Source organism: Anarhichas minor, unplaced genomic scaffold (assembly GCF_050575085.1).
Source record: "Anarhichas minor isolate MPS153535 unplaced genomic scaffold, ASM5057508v1 ptg000020l, whole genome shotgun sequence".
NCBI lineage: Eukaryota > Metazoa > Chordata > Actinopteri > Perciformes > Anarhichadidae > Anarhichas > Anarhichas minor.
The window spans coordinates 4,026,135-4,046,589 of NW_027466466.1; the positions used below are offsets into that span (position 1 = coordinate 4,026,135).

The window sequence follows — 20,455 nt, forward strand, 5'->3', positions numbered from 1 at the left end:
GTGGTATCTTCTGCACACGTAGTACAAAGCTGCAGTCCAAACCCCTGCAACAATATTTTTTAACAATTATTAATGCAATATTTTTAACTGCAGAGCACCAGCAGGTGAAGGGTGGACTCTAATTAATATAATATATATATAAATATATATATATATAATATGCAATACCGATGGTCTTACCAGTTAAACAGAAAACTACACTTTTAGCTGGTTAGAACGGCTTTTTAAACCAATTTCTGCCACAAATGAATCCTGAAAAGATTTAGGTAAATATGACTTCCCACTTAAGCGGCAGCAATCCCAAAGAATACAAGACATAATACTAAAACTATTCAAATTGAATTTAGAAGAACTGTTGGATATTTTGGGAAATATGTAAATGTTTTCAATTTCTTGCAGACAGCTGAAAACAGGTATCGTATTGATTAACCAATCAAGATGTAACATGTTGTTTAAGGTTTTTAAAGGTGACTGGAAGTACAACATCCACCTCACTAAACAGAACGAGATTTAAATTACTTAGGAATTAGTTGCCAAAACGAGCTCTATGATATACCCCCAAAAATATACAGAGTGGCTGGAAAAACAGAAACTTCTGCACAATGTAAATCAATCCTAAAACGGCCTTGTATTAATTACAACCTCTGTGTGAGGTCACATTTTACTACTACGTACCATGCCCTCCTGACTGTCCCTCTCTGCGCTGTCTTGGGTGAAGGGCTCCCTCTAGCTGCATAGGTGAGATAGTATTTACATGTATGTGATGAATAATGATGGAAAAGGAGTTATATCGACATCTAAATGTGTATTTTCTGGTTACTTCTGGCAGTGAATACCTCAGTCTGAGCCCTTATTTCTTCTCCAATAATGAGAACTATGAAATAACATGTAGTACATGTCCACAAATACATAACTTGTTTGAGTATACAACAGTACTGATGAGACTAACTGCAGGAATGAGGAGCAGCAAAGACAACGTGTTCAATGTCACTGATTTCAGTGACTCACAACGAATCACACGCCAATGTTTCTTGCTACAGGCCTGGTGGTTCCTTTGCAGACGACAATTAAATGGAGCGGTAAAAATAACCTTTTGTGTTCACATTGCTTACGAGTGTGTTACACCGCTGTGGGAATGTCTGCAGCGCTTACGGTATTTAATTACAATCAACGTTCTGAAGTTATGACCAATGAATATGAATGATGAAATGGGACACTATGTGTTGGGGGTTAGATCAACGGAAAGACAAGATGTGGCGCAAAGAGGTCAAATCAAAATAGTTCATTTTTTATTTTTGTCAAAGAAAATATGATACAAAAGGGCATATCAGGGTCCATTAATAATTCACAAGTACAAATCTGTGTTGCTGTTTTTTTACCCACTATGTAGCGTCAAAATTGTAAAAAACGAAACAAACAAAGAACTCCCAAAAAAAACCGGATTGATTGTTAAACTGCTGGATTAACTACGGGTTTCCCTTAAAAGCACTTTGAACAGCGACTGAAACAGGGTTGGAGTCAACTCACTTTCCTTCATTCGTCAGCCAATTGCACTCGCAAAACTTTTTTTTTTTTTTTTTTTTTTTGCATCCAGCAGTGACTTCAACGCATGACAAGTCCGTTAAGTATGCATGTAACCCCCTTAATCGTGAAGCAGAAGTATGAAGAGTGTCATCGTCTGCATAGGGAGGAGGTTGGATACAAAAACAATCTGACTTTCACCCTGGAGGCCGCTGTTCGTGTCCCATGTGAAACCAGAATTCGACGTTGATTTATTTGTCACTTCCAAGTCATTTTGTTACCTAAACATGACCAAGAGGTTTCCTGTGAAGTTTAGTTTATTTTGAAAAGACGATGCTTGTAAAACAAAGGAAATGGAAGAATAACTTTCCATAAGTTATCATATGTTGCAATATTGATGTGTAGTTTTGATCAAATGGCATATTTTTCATAAGGAGCCCTGACCTGTTATTTCTGAAAATTATACATGCTTTGATTCCCAGTTGTTTTTTTAACTGAAAGTGATTCGATTTCAACCCTGGTGCAAATATTAACTTTGTTTTCCAAACAAAATGACACAAAAACACACAAAACACCTGAAAACATTGCATTCTTTCACCACGTCCACACACAAAAACAAAATCCTGATTTGAGTTTTCATTAATAATTATAGTTTTACCTCGACAAGGCGATGCTTTTGTCCCGCAGAGAAACGAAACATGACAGGCCGACGACATGAACTGCCGACACTCAACGACGACGTCGATCAGCTCAGCTGCCGATAGAAGCTAAAGCGCAGAGAAAGACCAAACATGTGATACATTCCGAGGGTTACAAGAGACGAATACCATTGTAGAGGCCTGGAACACCCGGTCGGTTGAACATTTTTTCAGAAGCGGGTATTATGCACTGGATTTGATGGTTTCCACCGACGATAAAGGAAGTAGAAGACGACTGTAGCTGGAAGGTGTCCCCCCACAGTCACACGACAGTTTGAGGCACCCAAGGTTTACACTACAACACATGTGCAACCTCAGATCAGCAATGTTGCCTGCAACATGGAGATATCCGTCATCGAAAACCGACGTGGACAGAGAAGGTATGAAGAATTATTAAGTTGCACGCGTGGTCAGTTCGGTCAAAACGACAAACTGGAGTCCTGAACATTTGTATGCATCATTAGCCAATGTGAAGGTTGCACATGCACAACGGGTACGAATATATTCTCCAAGAAGGAAAACAAAACATGGCAAAATATAACAAGGTGCTACTGATGAAGTTCATTTACACAAACTTCATGATTTGCTTGGATTCCCCAAATAAACATATGGGTGTAAAGTCGCTCCCTGACAGAAAATAAATGTAAAATTCGGTACCATTTTCTCTATGAACACGCCCCCAACACTTTTTTTTCCTTCTTCTTTTTTTTTTTTTAAATAAATATGAAATTCAACAAAACGATTACATGCACCCACACGCATATCAATACTTCAGGGATGCAAAAGACAAACATGTTAACTTACATAACTTAGAACAAGCAATAAAGTTCGACACAGACATTTCTAACTATGACGATAAGCGACGCGTAGCAGTTTTTCCATCTCGAGTGCATGATGTGAAAACGTCGGTTTCTTTTGCTGCTTATTTCAACTGAAAATCGATGCACGTGGTAGTAATGTCCAGACGTAGCCTGGTGCGACTATCGCAGAAAAACAAGCAGGAATCGACCCTTTCGGGGGCTGAGATAAGATATCCCAGCTCATTGATTTAAGGCATGAACGTTACCTTTCTGAACTGCATACGCTGAACAATAACAGCACGTCCTCTCAAGAGTCCATCACTCCCACCTCAACCCCCTCACTGCTGCTCTACACCGATTAGACTGAGGAAAAGCAACTGCGCAGCTGTGATTTGATTCACAAGTAACGATGAACAAACCACACTGAATGCGCTTTTTTTTTTCTTTTTTAAGAAAACATGCAATGATTGTACGGTGTGTGAGGATCCATCGAGGTCCTTTAGCTGTGCGTCAGGGCTCTGGGACCCCACATGCCATTAACAGTCGGGCGGTTTTCGGGAGCATTAGTCTACAGGCATCTGGTGAACTTCTCTCGCTTTGACCCTAGAAATAATAACAAAAACAAAAAAAAGAACACACTGTCTTCAAGAATTTTCTAAACCTAAAACCTATCATCAACCTACGCAACGAACACGGTTACACTCTCACACACGTTTGCATCAAAAACGTTGATTTAAGACTCCGCTCCTCTCTGAACACCTGAGACTATGGCTAAACGCCGAGCTAACTAACAGAGAACAACACATCCCGTATTAGTCCTTAATCACTAGCACGACTGCAGCAGACTATCACCACCTGCTCTCCTGCACACCAACACAACCTATCTGGACCTTCTCCTTCAAACCACATCACTAGTCACACCGTGGAGTCTCTAAAATGGCTTTCGAGGCACCATTCGGTGAATCCAGACTTCTTCTCCAGACGACCGGAGGAAATGCGTCTTTTGAAGAAGAAAAAAAGAAAAACATGAATATAAAAAAAAAAAAAAGTCATGGTAACCCTTTAGGTTACCATTTATTTGAAGCGCCACCATCTCAGATAAATATATACAGCCCCGTAAAAACATTTGTCAGCGGGTTTGGAGGGAAATTCAAAATGAACCTTCAGCTATTCATTACAACTGGAGGAGCCTGTGGAGCAGAAGCAAAGCTAGTCATTGGGTCGGGCCAGCGATACCTCGAGTGACCGTCAGAGACGCTGCAGCAACCAGTCGGTCAGGATTCCAGTGTTTAAGATAAAACTAATCATCGATGGAGAAACGTTTGTGCTGGCAATGGCCTCTTATAATTGTGGGGGGGAAAAACGTATTGAGAGAGTGAAACTGCAGCACAGCTACAAGACGCTTTTGGAACAGCCCCCCCGCACTGAAACTTCCCCGTCTCAAAATGCTGGTTTCACAGAACCAGCTTCGGCAGCGGGATGCGAACCTTTCCTGTTCAGACCGAGACGTCACAAAAACCAGCCGCATGGATCGGATGTAGGCCAATCTGTGTTAAGGAAACCAGCCCTATGAGTCCAAACACCTGCACAGTCCACCTGGATTAAAGATTATCAATAACAAACGACAAAAAAACAAAAACAACGCACGTACAAAGTTATCAAAATAACATTCATATAAATAATTTAAATAGCTATGCTAAAGCTAAAGTCTTTGCCAAGAGTTTAAACGGCCAAAGATAACTGGTGATAATGTGCTGTACAATTTGGGGAACAGATTTTGGAATTTTGAGGATGACAGGCAATTGACACACAAATCATTTCCCCCCCCACAACCGCACAATTAAAACATTAAGTTTGGACTTTCGACAGATATTTGCCGTTAAAATGTCGATGTCCAGCCCTCTTCTGGAAGCCCCAGGGAGCTGGGGATGAGTCCTAAATCTAGAGGCCCACGTGCTCCTCCTCTCCTCCCGCATCTAACCGTCCCCCAAAACCTGCGATAGATCGCCAAAGTCACAGTCAAACAGTTCACTGATGCCCTCATGGTCCTCCAGTCCAAAGTGGTAGTCGTGACTGTGGGGGGGGGACAGGTTGATGAAACCGTCCAGTGGGAGAGGAATGCCATCCGCATTCATGAAGTCCGAGGAGGAGAGGGGCGAGAGGTCGAAATCGGGCATGTCTCCGAGGCCGGAGAACGGGTCGCCTCCCAGCAGCGATTCTGTTGCGGAAAGTGGAATGTCAAAAAAATAAACACTGGAAGCACAGTACACGTTTGTTTGATCAATAACTAATCCGCCAATTAACACACAGAACGTGCATGAACGTGTTGAGAATGTAAACAATAGCTGCATGCCATTCAGGTGAGGCAGTTTTCAGGTACCGTCTTGTGCATGCACATTCATTGGCATGGCGTTCCTGAGAAACTCAAATAAAGCACAACCATTGTTCACGATAATAGTAATGCCTGAAGCTTTCCTGCTCTGTGGCTTCAGCACACCCTTCGTTACGTCAGACGTACTTTTTGTGACGTGAATCGCTTGGCGACATAAGAAGCGGGGAGGTGACCGGGCAACCTGTTGCTGAACTTGGTTTTGAAAATCAAAAACAACTAAACCCATGAAAACGCCGAGCGTGCAGGAGCTGCACACGACTCAGCAGGAGTTGAAATAAACACAAAATAACGTAGCGTAGGAATCAGCGCTGGGGTTAGCATGCTAGGCTAACTAGCTTCCACTTCTTAAGTGGAACACACTCTCCACAGCGCGATGCTTCATCCCAAATGTTTAACCACCAACTGTACATGACCAACACCGTGTGCTCTCGCTTAAAACGTTTTTATTTTGGCCTGCACCTGTACCCAACTGGGGTTGGATGGACTATGGAATGTAAACTTTATTAAGAGTCTTCATGTACTGTACATATAGGTACATACATGCATTTTAGGAGCAGTAGTTTGCTGCACCCTGGGAACAAGTTGAGGTTAAGCACCTCGATCAAGGGGACACGCAGACAGTAGGAGCCGGGGATCGAACCGCCAACCTTGTGGTAGATTCTCAACTCTCAGAGTGACTTGAGTGGCGTCTATTGATACTTTTTAATTGTAATTGAGGAAATTCAATAAATGTACATTTATTTACTGAGAAACATGAACACTCACCTGCGTCGCCACCTAACACCAGTGATGAGGGGTCCTGCTGGGAGGCTGCCGTCACGGTGGAGGACGTGGACGCTGGCGACGACGAACCCTCGTCTAGTTCCGCTGCAGAGGTTCTGGCTTGCGACTGGTCCGTGGGTTGTGTGGGAGGCGGGACCAGGGATGGGTCGGCATCGGGACTGGAGGGACTGCTTCCTGTCACGGGGCTGCAGACACCGGAGCTGTCCTCTGGACAGAGGAAGACGTCAATCGCACCACGTGTGCTCTTCAGCGACACCTGGTAACCCTGAGAGACGAAGAGAAGACGTTTTCACTAACTTAACATTTAATGATAATCAATGAATTTGATGTAACTCAACATTGCACTGTTTTAAATCAAAGAAAGTGTAGAATAAAGTGCTCTAAATTGCAAAATAAATGGAATTAAATGTAGCCGTTATTGTCGAATTCCTCCGTTTTTTGGATGACTAACTCCCTCAAATTGCAGCCGCATTTTGGATTTCAAAATCCGAGATTCCGTCCCTCGTTTTTCGCATTCGCAGAAATCCTGAGGCCCTTTAAACATTCCAAGGCTCGTTACCTTGCTGGGTTCTGAAACTTGCATCTGGGTCTCTGGTGGCGCTCTGATCACCATGACCAGCTGGTCCGGGGAATCGAAGGACTTCTTCAAGTCCTGGCAGCGCACGTAGCCCAGCGTGACGAACACAACGGTGAAGGAATACAACACAGCAGCATGTGGGGGGCATTCCAAGACTGCAACACGGTCTTAAAAAAAATAAATAAAACGCTTCGCTGGCTAAATTGAAATAGTCACTTAAAGTGGTCGAAAGGATATTTCTTGTTCGGCGGGTCCTCTGTGAGCAGTCGGAGCTGTAGGTTGCATTTGGAAATGAGCTCGTCCAGCTGCTCCTCAGCGTCTGTGAGGTCACACACCTCTCTCTGCAACTCCTTATGGCGGGAAACCAACGCCGCATCAACGCGATTACCACTGCAGGGGAAGACAGCATGTAAATATTAAGAGGGGAAAAAAAAGAAGATGTTTATGGACCACAAACACAACATACCAGCCACTTTTTTATGTGCTTGTATTCGCGCTTGTAGTGTTTCAATTGTCTATGTTTCAAACACCAATTTCATGTAGTGGAATGTATTCTCTATTCACACTCACAGCCATTGGATGTTGTTCTTGGACTTCTTGGAGATGAGCTGAATTCCCTCCAGGACATTGGTGATGTCGTAGATGCGTCTCTTCTGGACGTCCAAGACCTGCGAGGCCCAGTTCAGATCCACCACGCCGTCAGCCGACTGGGACAACAGGTTCAGAAAGCGCTTGGTGGTCAGGTTCAAGGAGGTGTCGTAGCGGGACTTCTCCGTCGTGGTTCGAGGAACTGGAAAGAAAGGGCGCACACGTGGGTTAAAAAAAAAATTCTGCTTTCAGCCACAATTTGGAGAAATGTTTGTGTGCTACTTTTTTAAAGCTTTTCACACTAAACTTCACGTAAAACTTCCAAGGAATTAACTCTATTATAGGATTTGAATAGAGTTATATGGATGTAGTGCTCACGTATTGCTTCTGAAAAATCAGTGGATCAAGCTGAAAGTGTGTGAGTGTGTGTGTGTACCTCTGGGAGGAGCAGGTGTGGAGGGTGGTGCTTGGCCTATGGACGGTCGAGTTGTGCTGACGTACTGATGGTCACTGTCCAGGTCCAACTTCCTCTTTACCTGAAGAGATACAAAATGGGTGTAACGATGATGTAATTACTATGTATTAAGAAGAGGGAAGTGAAAACTACTGAATAAATGAAAGCCACTGCTGAACGAAAAGCAGTGTCTTGGAGCAACGGGTGGATGGACTTACACAGCTTTGTCATGTGTGTAGAAGCACGTTCGCGGAAACAACTCAACATAATATATTTAAGCACATCTCCTCGTCTTCTCCTCGTCTTCTCCCCCCCCCCCCCCCCCACCACCACCACCACCTTACCGGAGGTCTTCCCAGAGCTGGTCGTCTCTTGTCCTGGGTCCCCACGTCGACAGGGCCCTGCGGCGTGGCGAACAGCAGGATCTCCCCCGTGCTGGTGGGGGCGACGGCCGGGTTGAGTCCCTCATTGCTGGGGCTGGTGATGATCACTATCTGGTGGTTCTCGCTCAGGTCGATGCCCCCAGAGTTCAGCAGAGTCTCAAAGTCAGCCAACAGATCCTCCGATGTCTGCCCTGTTATCAGAGTCTCTGACATTGCGGTGTGTCCCCGGGGTAACCCTCTTCACTGGACTTCAGGGGTTGAGCTGAGGTGCTGCAAGTTTGAGTATCAACACCCACTTGGATTTGCTGTAGTCCGTGAATTTAAGGAACAATGATGAAACCGTTTGAAAGTTTGCTTGCAGGCGTTTACAGGCAGCTTGGACATGTCTTTAAAAAGTTACCCTTTCCCTATTGTACATCTTATTGCTTATAAAATAAATTTAAAAAAACTACAAATGCATTATAAACAACAATATCACTTAAACGTAAATGATAACCTATTGTAAGCTAACTGCTGAAAAAACAATATTGGGCTGGTGGTGAAACGGCAGCACAGGATGTTCTGCCAAACAGGAAATTTGGCCAATAAAAGACTATTGCTAAACACCAAAACATTCCAGCTCGAAGCCTCGGGGCTCAGCCGCTGATATGTTAGCAAAGAAAGAGTCGCGAATTCGGCCGTGGCTGCTGTAAACGCTGCGGGTTAGCGAGCTAGCAAGCTAATCTTTTGTTTTCATCTCTCCTGTCAGTAACGTGACAGTAGAGCCGCGAGGCCTGGCCACACTGCCCTTAACACAACGACCAGCCCTGCTAACACAGCTAGCTCGTGTCCTCACAACAAAGACCGACACAAGTTCACAAACAACCAAGTGCAGCCCACAAACTAGCTATTTAAGTCAATAAAACATAATGTATCCTTACACCTCAGACGGGAGTCTGTTAAATGGCTATTAAAACTTTATAGCAGCACTCCAGAAGTGAGCTATCGAAATAAAATATCTGCGATGCAAACCACATCACCACAAGTACAAACGCATTTTTGGGAGTACACGTGATGAAGCGACAGTTAGCTCAGCGGAGTATAACGCGATATCGTTACATATGAAAATATAGGGCGGATTAGCATGCTAGCTGAGTTATTAGCCGAAATTCTTTATCCCCCTCGTTTTGTTGGGGCACGCAGGAAGCAGTCGGACAAAACTGGAAATGTAAGGAATAAACCGGTGAAATAAAAGCGTTTCTTTAAAACAGCAGCCGCCAGTCCGTCGGTTGCTCACACCGGGCGCGGTCCATTTATAAAAGCGCCGTTCCGACCCCGTTAACGGCTGTTATTGTTGTTATTGTCCCAGCTGATCTACATCTAAACAAGACTCGGACAGTTTTCGCGCGAAATCTTTTTGCCGCGAAATCGGCACGTGCTTCAATGCGACGGTTACCATTGGTCGAAAAGCAGCACTTTCCATGGGGCGGGACAGACGGTCTCTGATTGGTGGAAACTGTTGTCTGTCATTTTATCGAGCGGAGATTCATCGATACGAAGATGCATTCAAGTCCCACAAAAAACAAACGTACTACCGTCACGTTAGTTTTGTTATCTTATCTTAATTGCTAACACGTAAGCGTAAAATGTTTCCCATTAAAACTATTGTGACTGACATTAGTCAAAACTCAAGTGTGTCGCACACTATTTAACTAAGTGACACGTGAGAAAATGTTATTTGGAGTGACGCAAAAACCTTAACCGTGATGTCTTGATGGCCTCAGACAAACAAACAAGCTCTTCCTCCTGTCGGTAAGTATTTGCTAAACCCCCGTCTGTCCTTTGCGAACATTTATTAGGAAAACGTTTGCCTCCAAATACTTTGTCTGAGTGTTTCCTGTGATCGAGGGGGCGCACCTCAACAGGCAGCCCCTGCTAGTCGAGCGCCTATCGCGCAGAAAGAGGAGCTGCAAGATGGCGCAAGCAATATTTGAAGTGCTTGAAGGTAGGCATAATTTGTTAGTAACCACGTAATTACAGCTAGAATGAAACGCGAGTGAGTTTTAAACAAGGCCAATACACCAGGACCGTTTCGATGTGAATACAAGTAACTTTAAAACGACATGAATGCGTCTAGTTTAGTTATAACAATGAAAACATACCAGAGGGGGGAGTGACTGACTGTAAACAAACACACAGATTGATTGTTGCTCAGACCTTAAGGACAACTTACGACTGTGAGTCGTTTTAATTATACTGCAGCCAGGCCATACAATGATGTGTTCCCCTCTTGCTATTCAGACTGCATATTTGACATTTTAGCAGGAGGCCCTTTTGATGACAACACTGTATTGTTGCTATAGTAGGCCTTCTATAAGGGCTAATACTGTGTCTGTGTTAGTCGATAATGAATTTACAGCGACCCATATTAGTTTCCTGAAGTATTTATTATTATAATTAGATTTGTATAGATTTGTTTCCCTAAATACATCATAAGGTCAATACAGCATAAGTAGAGCTGAAGTAGTTGGAGGAAACACGATACAAAGATGGTCATCTTGACTTAAAACATGCACTATTCTTTCATGTTACATCGGAAGGTCAACCAGACTGTGAGCGAAGAGATGCTTCCTGTTGAAAAATGTACATTAACAAGAAGCAAGTCTTCCCTTCCATCTTCATATTTTCATAGTTTTAGTGAAACATACAAGCATTACGTGCCTAGAATACAGATGGAGCTTTTTTTGCAGCATGGGATTTATTACATGATTCTCCACCCTCCTCTTCTTCCTCCTCAGGCATGGACAACCAGACCGTGTTGGCGGTCCAGTCTCTGCTGGACGGCCAAGGTGGAGTTCCTGACCCGAACAATCAGAATGTCTCCGGGACGTCCACCATACAGTCTATGGGTATGTACAGCAGATACAGCAAATGACAGCTGAGTTCAAACCAAACAATCAACTATAGAATGAAGAATTTAAAAAAACAAAAGTTTTTTGTTTTTTTTATGCACTTATATTTGGATTAATTTATTTACTCGGCTAGTCACATGCAGCAATTAATACTTGTTCACTTACAGCGCTTACCTTTATCTCCCTGATGTTATGGCACTGCAACTTGTGTTTGTGTCACATATTTTTAAAATATGCACAGCTGTTTTGCTATGACTGTATAGAACAATCCCTTCATAATTGAGCTTCATTGTGGCGGAAGGGTTTGTGTCTCCCGTGTGACCATGGGAGCTGTGCTGCAGTTGGAGGGTATCAGGTCCTGGTACGGGTCTCACAAGGCAAACTGGTCCCGGATGAGCGGCAAGATTAGAGAGTGATCCTGGCTGTGTTGTTTCTACACTGCCCCGCTTTCATGATGCAGTAATCATTGAGGCTTTTTTTTTCTGATCAAGATAATGACATGCTGGAGATTATCGCCTCGGCATACCTCAAACGTTCTCATGTTTGTCCTCCGTACAGATGATGAGGACGTGTTCCTGTGTGGGAAGTGTAAGAAACAGTTCAATTCTCTGCCGGCCTTCATGATGCACAAGAGGGAGCAGTGCCAGTCCAGCGTCCCCTCCCTGTCCACAGTGTCCTTGGCCTCCACCAATGCCTACACACCGGTCCCCTCAATCAGCTCTGGACCACAGACCCCGGCCAACAGACAGGTGAGGGTAGTTAGGGTGTTTTAATGTGGGTGATTGATAAAAGTGAGTTTGAGCCACTGAATGGGGAATCAGTTTAGTAGGTAAAGTCATATGTTGTTAGTTTAACTGTGAACTTGCAGTAACCTGTCATAAATTAATGTGTATGTGGAGACAAAGGAGGAAGAATAAAGGCATCTTAGAAATATGTTTGAATGTACGTAAAAGCAGTGAGAGCAGGACTATTAGAAGAAAAAAGAAGAATTACTCGGCACATGTTAAGATAAAACCATACAGTAACATTAATTGTGCTTTCTGAGACTACGGCACACATTTATCATTCCCCACTGAGATGACAGTATTTTGCAAAGTGGGTAAGAGAACCATACATTTCTACACCAACATGCATGCTTTCTCACTTGTGTGTGTTCCTATTACTCTCCTGTTTGCGTAACACTCCCCCGCTTACACATCAGGTATCCACCTACATCACGGTACCCCCCCTCCCCTCTGACACACACTCTGGTCCAGGGCAACGTGCTGGTCAGCGACGATGTCCTCATGTCGGCTATCTCAGCCTTCACCTCCGACCAGCCTATGGCCCCCATGCAGACGCCTGTACAGGTAATACGCCGCAACATTACACGTTCGATTTGAAGCCGCCAAAATGACCAAATGTGTGAGGCGATCCAGAGCAAATTCCTGGCAGCTGAAAATGTCTATTTTGTACAATATACTGTACATAGAATATGTACGTATATTTTTTGCTGCACTATTATCTAATCTATGTGCTTCCCTTGCTGTATTGCAGAGTAACCTGAGCATGCACACAGCTGGTGTATCATACCTGCAGCATCACCACCACCACCATCACCATCATCATCACCATCACCAGCAGCAGCAACAACAACAGCAGCAACAGCAGCAGCAACAACAGCAGCAACAACAGCAGCAGCAGCAGCAACAGCAGCAACAACAACAACAACAACAACAACAACAGCAGCAGCAGCAACAACAACAACAACAACAACAACAACAACAACAGCAGCAGCAGCAACAGCAGCAGCATTCCTCCCTCCCCCTGCCCTCCGGGCAAACACCGGCCCACCCCCTGCCAGCTGGACAGCCCGCCCAGCAGCCGCTCTCCTCGCAGGTCCCAGCGAGCCACAGCAACTCAGTGGTCCAGGTGTACAGCGCACTGCCCCATATGGGTGGGGGCGGTGGCGCAGAGATCCACACATTGGGTCTGCAGCCTTTTCATCCTGTACAAGTGAGTAGAACACTTTTTGTGACACTTAATTCCAGACTTTGTGGTTCGAAGACGAAGCACTGAGTCCGTTGCGTCTCCCTCAGGTGCCAAGTCAGTGCGTGGAGAGCCAGCCATACACGACCCCTCCCGTCTACAGCCCCGGGAAGCAGGGCGCCAAAACAAAGACCTGCAGCATCACCACCAACCTGACGGAGCTGGACGACTTCGAAAAGGTCATCATCCCCAAACGATCCAGGAGCAGCAAAAAAAGCTCGGATGGAGCCACAGGTGTGTGTGAAGGGAAAAAATAAAAGTCGCAAGTTTGACTTTTCTGAAAGGAAGTTTTGGACCGAATACTATTTATTTATTTACTATTTATGATGTTCTGTGCTTTCACAAACTCTTTACAAAAACAAAAAAACGTCATGAAGGAAAATGATTTGAAACATTTAGATTAGATCTAATACATTATAAATACTACTACTGCTACTGTCACAGCTTCCACCTCTAAGGAAAACACATTCATGCATACTACTATTGTTAAATGAGTTTAAAAAAACTAAAATCAAAGTATTGATTGATTAATGAAACTGTTCATGACCACATAAAGATGATCGTAAGATCAATATTCATTCCCTCAATTTCACTCCTCAGCAGAGCAGCTGAAAGGAAAAGTCCCAAAGCTGAAGTGTAATTTCTGCGACAAAATCTTCTCGAAAAACTTTGATCTTCAGCAGCACATTAGAAGGTGAGTTACTGGCCAGCATGATGAGACCGTACCCATCTGAAAAAGAGACTTTCACCCAGAAAAAAAAAGGTTCTCCGTTCCCTTCCAGTAACTCATTCTCTCTTTCTACAGTCACACAGGAGAGAAACCGTTTCAGTGCATCGTCTGTGGCCGAGCTTTTGCCCAAAAGTCCAACGTGAAGAAACACATGCAGACACACAAGGTTCTGATTAGTTTGTGGTAATACCTCTTTTTCAAAAGTGTGTAACCCCCCCCCCCCCCCCCCCCCAGACAAAATCATCCTCACAACTCATCACAATTTGGTAAATACCATGTGCATGACATTCTGGTTAAACGTAAACTTACAAATTCTTACAAACAAATACCAACCCTCCTAAGATTCTAGGCAACGCTCGCCCCAAAAATGTACCAATTGACCGTTCGCTAAGCCCCGCCCCTATTAATTACCTGTCAAGCTTTCTGTTCTAGCTACGGCATGAATGCAGTTTACAACAGTGACGGATTTGCCTCGCAGAATTCATAGCCATTTTTTAAACAAATATGTCCTCAATTTCAGACAGCGGTGGACAAATGCGTGCTTCTCGTTTCTAGCAGATTTTATCAGGTGAAGCTAGTTTGCTAATCAAGCTAACGTTAGCTCCAAGAGTTGATTAAAAACACAGCCAAGCACACAAGCTGACTGACTAAAAAAAGAGAACCGTGTTCTATATTCACTTGATGGCTACATACATACTATCGTGATAAAACAAAAGTGGGGCTAAGGCCGGTTGCCGAAGTGTAAACTCAGACAATGAGGAGGCCAGAGCAGCTACATTAGTCTAAACTCTTACATGGTGGTGTCCAGCACCTCACGGTGGGAAAATACTACAAAGTGTAAATGCTCTTGAAATACTCAAGACTCTCCGTATGCTCCATGTACACGTGGAAAAATCGTTCGGTTGCTAAGCTATGATTGGACAATGACCGTCTGGGGGGGGAAGGGTTTAGCATAAAATAGTTAATTACCATGATGGTAAAACGTATCGTAAAGAATGTCCTTTGATTATTATTTTCATGAGATGTGAACGCAGCATAGTGCCAACACAGTAAGAACAACAACTCTTTATCTTAAAGGTGTGGCCTATGGGTGTGGCCAGCACAGTGTCCAGATTACCAATCACAGTAAAGGTGGTACCAGTGTCGTCCAATGAGGAGGAGGCGGGCGGGGAGCTGCAGCAGCAGCAAGGTGAACCAGAGGAGGATGGGTCACAGCAGCAGAACTGTCAAACACAAGCAGAGGAAGAGGTAGTTCAAACAGGTAATATACATAATATCTGTTTACCATATTTATGATATGTAACATGCTGATGAACAATACACTCAGCCGCCTGATTATTAGGTACACCTTGTTAAAACTATACATTAGCCCGCAGTAAATGCTGCCTTCGTGTCCTACGTGATTGCTGGATCTAATTACAAAAGCAATGACGGCTACTGATCCAGCATCAGATTTACAGCTGCAGCCCTTACAGCGAGATACAATGCCTGATTACAGAAGCTCCGGTGGAGTTGGAGGAGAGTGCGGCTGAGGCTCTGGCTGATCCGGAATGCGGCCGAGGGGAGGCCACGCAGAACGGGCATCCTCAGGTACAGATCCAGGTGCAGTCCAACCAGGACCAACAGTGCCAAGCTCAGACCAAACAAATAGTTGTAATAGACAGCTCCTACCAGTGCCAGTTCTGCGCCAGCAAGTTTAAGACCTACTTCCAGCTCAAGTCTCACCTGACTCAGCACAAAGGGGAGCAGGTGAGGGCAGAGTCCATATGTTTGCTTACTTCTTTGTCTCCTTTTTTGGGGGATTTTATTTCTTACATGACAAGATGTATTAACCACGCTCACTCACCCCGCAGGTTTACAAGTGTGTGTTGAAGTCCTGCTCCCAGACCTTCCATAAGTTGGATCAGTTCCTGGAGCACATCAGGACGCACCAGGAGCAGCTGACCTACCGCTGCCACCTCTGCAGCAAGGTGTTCCCCTCGCTGTTCGAACTGGGAGTCCACCAGTACTCCCACTGCTTCTGCCCGCAGCAGAGCACACGCAAGGAAACCAGCATCTACAGGTCGGCTCGATCGCTCACAGTTGTGTTGACTCCGTATTAATTATAGCAGAATAGAAGGAAGAACGCTGGCATCCTGAAGTTGGTTGGTACATCATTCTTATCCCTAACAAACCCCCCCCCCCCCCCCCCCCCTTTTTTTTATTCTTGCATTTCACCTCAGGTGTGTTAAGTGCCAAAGCCGATATTCTACCCAGGAAGCACTGGAACAGCATCTATTGACTGCCTCGCACAACTTTCCCTGCCCCCACTGTCAAAAGGTACGAGTGTCCCGTGCTTAATATCTTCCGGGCTTTTACCTTTTCATGTCACATTGTAACACCTCGGCGCAGCGTCTGATCCGTTCTGTTGCTGGCCGGCAGGTTTTCCCGTGCGAGAGGTACTTCAGACGCCACCTCCCCACTCACGGCATTGGAGGGAGGTTCAAGTGCCAGATCTGCAAGAAAGCCTTCAAGACGGAGCACTACCTCAAACTGCACACACGCATTCACTCAGGTCTGAAAGACTTTCAGAAAGCATTCTTTGTCCCCCTGACAATTATTTGTATGAAGACTTTAAGCCAAGCCATGGGTCCACTGTGCTGGGTTCCGTAGCTAAGTCGAGGGTTGATGTGTTGATAGTCTTGCTGTCTCCTTGCTGTATATTCTCTATTGATGCTGATTTGTTTGAGTTTCTTCAGGCAGCTTTATTTCTAGTCTAACAACCCAGTTCTGCACTTTATTCCAGTCACACCAGAACATGTAGCTGCGACAGAAGGAATAAACTATTGTTAAAATAAGGAAGTGCTCAATAAAACCATAATAATGCCTGAGTAAACTACCGATTAAACAAGCTGATGTGTCTCTGGCTACAATGTTAGCATTTGAATGCGTTGGAAGGATGTGCAAATGCGAGACGTTTGCCAGAGGAAACACTTCCGTGACATTCGCCCCCGATTGTCAATCGCATCATTTAGAAGTCGTTAATGAAAGTAAAGCTGAGAGTTTGATGCTGATCCCGTTTTCCAGGTGAAAAGCCATACAAATGCTCCCTCTGTGAGGCGACGTTCAACAGGAAGGACAAAGTGAAGCGACACATGCTCATCCATGAACCCTTCAAGAAATACAAGTGTCCGTTTAGGTGAGTCTCTCCGGTGGAAACAAGACCTGTTAGCTTATTTAACTTCCCTTGTTCCGACTTCATTCTTTTCATCATTCAAGCCTTTTCAACTTTCAACTTTTCTCACGTCTATCCTTCTTCTCCTTTGTCCTCCTCATTTCTGCTTTTCTGTTAGACTGTCTTACAGGTTATTTCATTTCATTGAATGCAATTTGTGTGTTTTTTTGTCATCAGGACACATGTGGGCTGCACCAAAGAATTCAACAGGCCAGACAAACTCAAGGCCCACATTCTGTCACATTCTGGTGAGTGAATATTACCAGTAATCATTTTCATCTGAACAAAGATGACGGAATATTGCTTGTGACATTGTCGTGATGTTGTAGAAATAATAAAAAGTCCTTTCCCACAAATAAGTGATCAGATTGAATACATTACATATTGGTGGTCACCCAGATGTGGAAATATTGCTGTTGGATGAATGACTTTTTTGAAGTCATACCTGAGACTTGACTGGACATCATAAGGGCATGTTTGCAGGGCCAATAGATTCAATAAAAAGATAGAAATATCATGTTTAGGTGTAGAAGTCTAGAGCAGCTTCAAATGAGAGAGAATTGTTTGTATCACTGAAACTTCAGTTTGCAGTTACATATAAAATGAAACGAGGTAAACCCTTTATTAGTATCAAAATGACTTTATTTAATTGATTCTTATGAACTCCTCTTCCCTCCAGGTATCAAACCCTACAAGTGTCTTTTTTGTCAGAAGGCGTTCAGCCGCAGGGCCCACATGCTGGAGCATCAGCAGTCCCACACAGATAACTACCGCTTCAGATGCTCCACCTGCAACAAGGGCTTCACCAGACAGAGCTATTACAGAGATCACAAATGTCCTGCAGCAGGAAACGGGACGGGAAGTGAAGGAGGGACCGGAGAGGCGGAGGGAGACGAGCTGGTGGGAGCGGCAGAGGAGAAGGATGGAGAGGATGACGGGAGAAGAAGCAGGTTCTTGAGAAGAGAAAATATGTCGGGCGGTGATGACGGAGAGAATGACCACAGCTCAAAGGGCAGCCAAGAGCAGGAAACACACGAGGAGGAGGAGGAGGAGGAGGAAGAGGAAGAGGAGGAAGATGAAGAGGGGAGGAGGGCTGACGAGGGTTGTCAGGCTGCAATGACTATCACCAGCATTGAAGGACAGGAGGAGGAGGAGGATGAAGATGAAGATGAGGAGGAGGATGATGACGGGATGGAACATGGTGTTATGGTACTGGATCACATTCAGAGCAATGACCAAAACTGTTTGCAGCAGCAATGTTTGTAGTTTTAAGCACGATCTTGCAACGTTTCCCGGACATGGACCAAACAAACTAAGCTATCCATAATTTGTTTTGTTTTTAAGTCTGGGAAATCATTTGTTTTATATTAAAACGTTAAATTACATACACTGATTTTACTGTAAAGTAAGTAGGTCTACAGTTTGTTATGTTGTATCTATACTACCAAAATAACCAGTGGACCATTTCCATGTACTTGTGTACAATCATTGCGCAAGATGAGCCACAGTGTTCATTTAAAATGTCATAATGTCAAAAGCAACGGAAACATTTTGTCTAATTCTATGGAGCAAAGAGTAAATTATTTTAAGGTTACCCGTGTCTCAACGTTTATTTGTGTCCATATAAAGGTTCTTTGTTGTTGAACCAACTTTCCCTCAGCTTTCCTTGTTTACTTCTACTTCAGTTGGTGATTTCTTAAACTTCCAAGAATTCTACCATCCATCATGTAGATGATGTCACCGGACCAATTCCAGCTGCTGGAGAAGCCCAAGTTTTGTAATAATAATGAAAACATGATGAAATAACCAAATGCTGGATGTACAAATAGCCTAAATGTGTTATATTATTACATATTTATTTCAAATATGTGTATGCTGTTAGTGGTTTGATATTGACACATGCAAAATAGGTCTATATATAATACATTGTTTCAAAGGAAACAATGTATGAATAATCAATGAAATAAATTGGAAGACAAGACCTAAGCTACGAGTGTGAACATGTATAGAATAGACTAAATAGTCTGAAGATTAATATTACATTGAAAATGTATGGCTTGATCAAACACAATACTCTATAGAGCGTTTATGGACATAATATGAAGTATAAATCATCTGTAAAATCGTCACAATCTCACTAAGATATTAGTCAACCTCTGAGGTTTGAAAGTGAAGGCATTCAAAGTTAGTTTCCAAGGCTAACTACGGTCGGATGCAGGCAGACGAGCTGCCGCTAACGTTAGCTAGCTTGTCAGCTAACGTTAGCGGTAGCTCTTAGCTAGCTTGTCAGCTAACGTTAGCGGTAGCTCTTAGCTAGCTTGTCAGCTACGACTACTATTAACAAACATGTGATGTTTAAGCTCCCGGTTACGTTAGCTAGCTTGTCAGCTACGAACGTCACGTAACTTAACCGATCATTTTAACAAACGTGATGTTATAATGTACTATATATATAGAGTATATAGTACATATATATAGTTGTATTCATTCAAGGCACAAACATTTTTGATTTAATTTATTAAGGTGACAATTTCTATATTACACATCTTTCATGTACATCAGCAATTAAACAGGAAAAAGAAAATATAGCATTACCATAAACCTCTTAAACCTTTCTTTTAGAAAAGAAAAATTTGTTATTGACACCATTTACAAGTTGTTTTCATATACAGGTGAGTGACAGTGGTTTAGTTGCACATGGAGGATTCTGGGAAACAACATAAAAGCAGTGAATTATGATATTCACACGTTTGCCAACTTCTATATGCCTGGGATTTTAATTTGTGATCGACCCAGAACAAGATTAAAACAATACTCTGCAAAAATGTAAATAGACAACTTCACCTATCAACTTTTAATCATGATACATTCGTTATATTTCACTGATTTTGTCTCAGTAGTTGTTAAGCTGAAGTCACAATTAGCCATCGAAAAAGGCCGTGTGTCATCAGCTCAAGTCTTTTAGCTTTTCCACGCCGGTGCAGTTTCTTCAAAAGAACCAAGAGCTGGCAGGACCTTGGCTATTAAACCTCCACTGTACCACACAGAGACCCATAAGGCAGACTACACTTACACACAAGAGTAAACTCATTCACACAGAAAGAGAAGGGACAAGAATTGGGAGAAGATTAAGCAGTTTCAGACAACACACAACAACAACTGGCTTTGTATCTCTGATCAGCGACATCTGGATGAAGCACAGACAGGAAACAATGATGCCTGAGTTATTTTGCAAGATGTTAATGAGTTGATGCAGTTTGGGATATTAGCATGTTTTCAATGCATAGTTTAGAAATATTTGAATCTATTTTTTAAAGTTTTTTTACAGTTATCAAACGGTTGCATGATTTTTTTGAACATGCCGACATGATATGAGATTTTAGCACGTTTCAATGC

General features: G+C 43.4%; 2 protein-coding genes across 2 annotated transcripts; one reads left to right on the forward strand and one right to left on the reverse strand.

Moving 5' to 3' along the window:
* Positions 1 to 1,267: 1,267 nt before the first annotated feature.
* Positions 1,268 to 10,094, reverse strand: e2f1 (E2F transcription factor 1). The gene is made up of 7 exons (XM_076095426.1): positions 8,158 to 10,094; positions 7,796 to 7,895; positions 7,342 to 7,561; positions 7,009 to 7,161; positions 6,754 to 6,868; positions 6,177 to 6,459; positions 1,268 to 5,237 (listed from the first exon to the last, which is right to left on the reverse strand). The coding sequence occupies exons 1-7, from the start codon at positions 8,407 to 8,409 to the stop codon at positions 4,996 to 4,998; spliced, it is 1,365 nt and encodes a 454-aa protein (XP_075951541.1). The 5' UTR covers positions 8,410 to 10,094; the 3' UTR covers positions 1,268 to 4,995.
* znf341 (zinc finger protein 341) lies at positions 9,729 to 18,653 on the forward strand. The gene is given in 17 exon segments (XM_076095425.1): positions 9,729 to 10,180; positions 10,974 to 11,084; positions 11,646 to 11,836; positions 12,289 to 12,309; positions 12,311 to 12,436; positions 12,624 to 13,082; positions 13,166 to 13,349; positions 13,716 to 13,809; positions 13,921 to 14,011; positions 14,923 to 15,106; positions 15,344 to 15,594; positions 15,699 to 15,907; positions 16,068 to 16,164; positions 16,267 to 16,399; positions 16,912 to 17,023; positions 17,237 to 17,307; positions 17,739 to 18,653. Coding segments are annotated over 17 exon segments (2,952 nt in total). The 5' UTR covers positions 9,729 to 10,149; the 3' UTR covers positions 18,326 to 18,653.
* The last annotated feature ends 1,802 nt before the right edge of the window (positions 18,654 to 20,455 follow it).

What these genes read in the sequence shown, in the direction of transcription:
- e2f1 (XM_076095426.1), bottom strand. Translation starts at nt 8,409, where the DNA reads ATGTCAGAGACTCTGATAACAGGGCAGACATCGGAGGATCTGTTGGCT. An exon ending in AAGAACAACATCCAATGGCT is followed by an intron (nt 7,162 to 7,341) that starts GTGAGTGTGAAT and finishes CTTCCCCTGCAG; the next exon opens with TGGTAATCGCGTTGATGCGG. An exon ending in GAGGACCCGCCGAACAAGAA is followed by an intron (nt 6,869 to 7,008) that starts ATATCCTTTCGA and finishes TGTGTTCGTCAC; the next exon opens with GCTGGGCTACGTGCGCTGCC.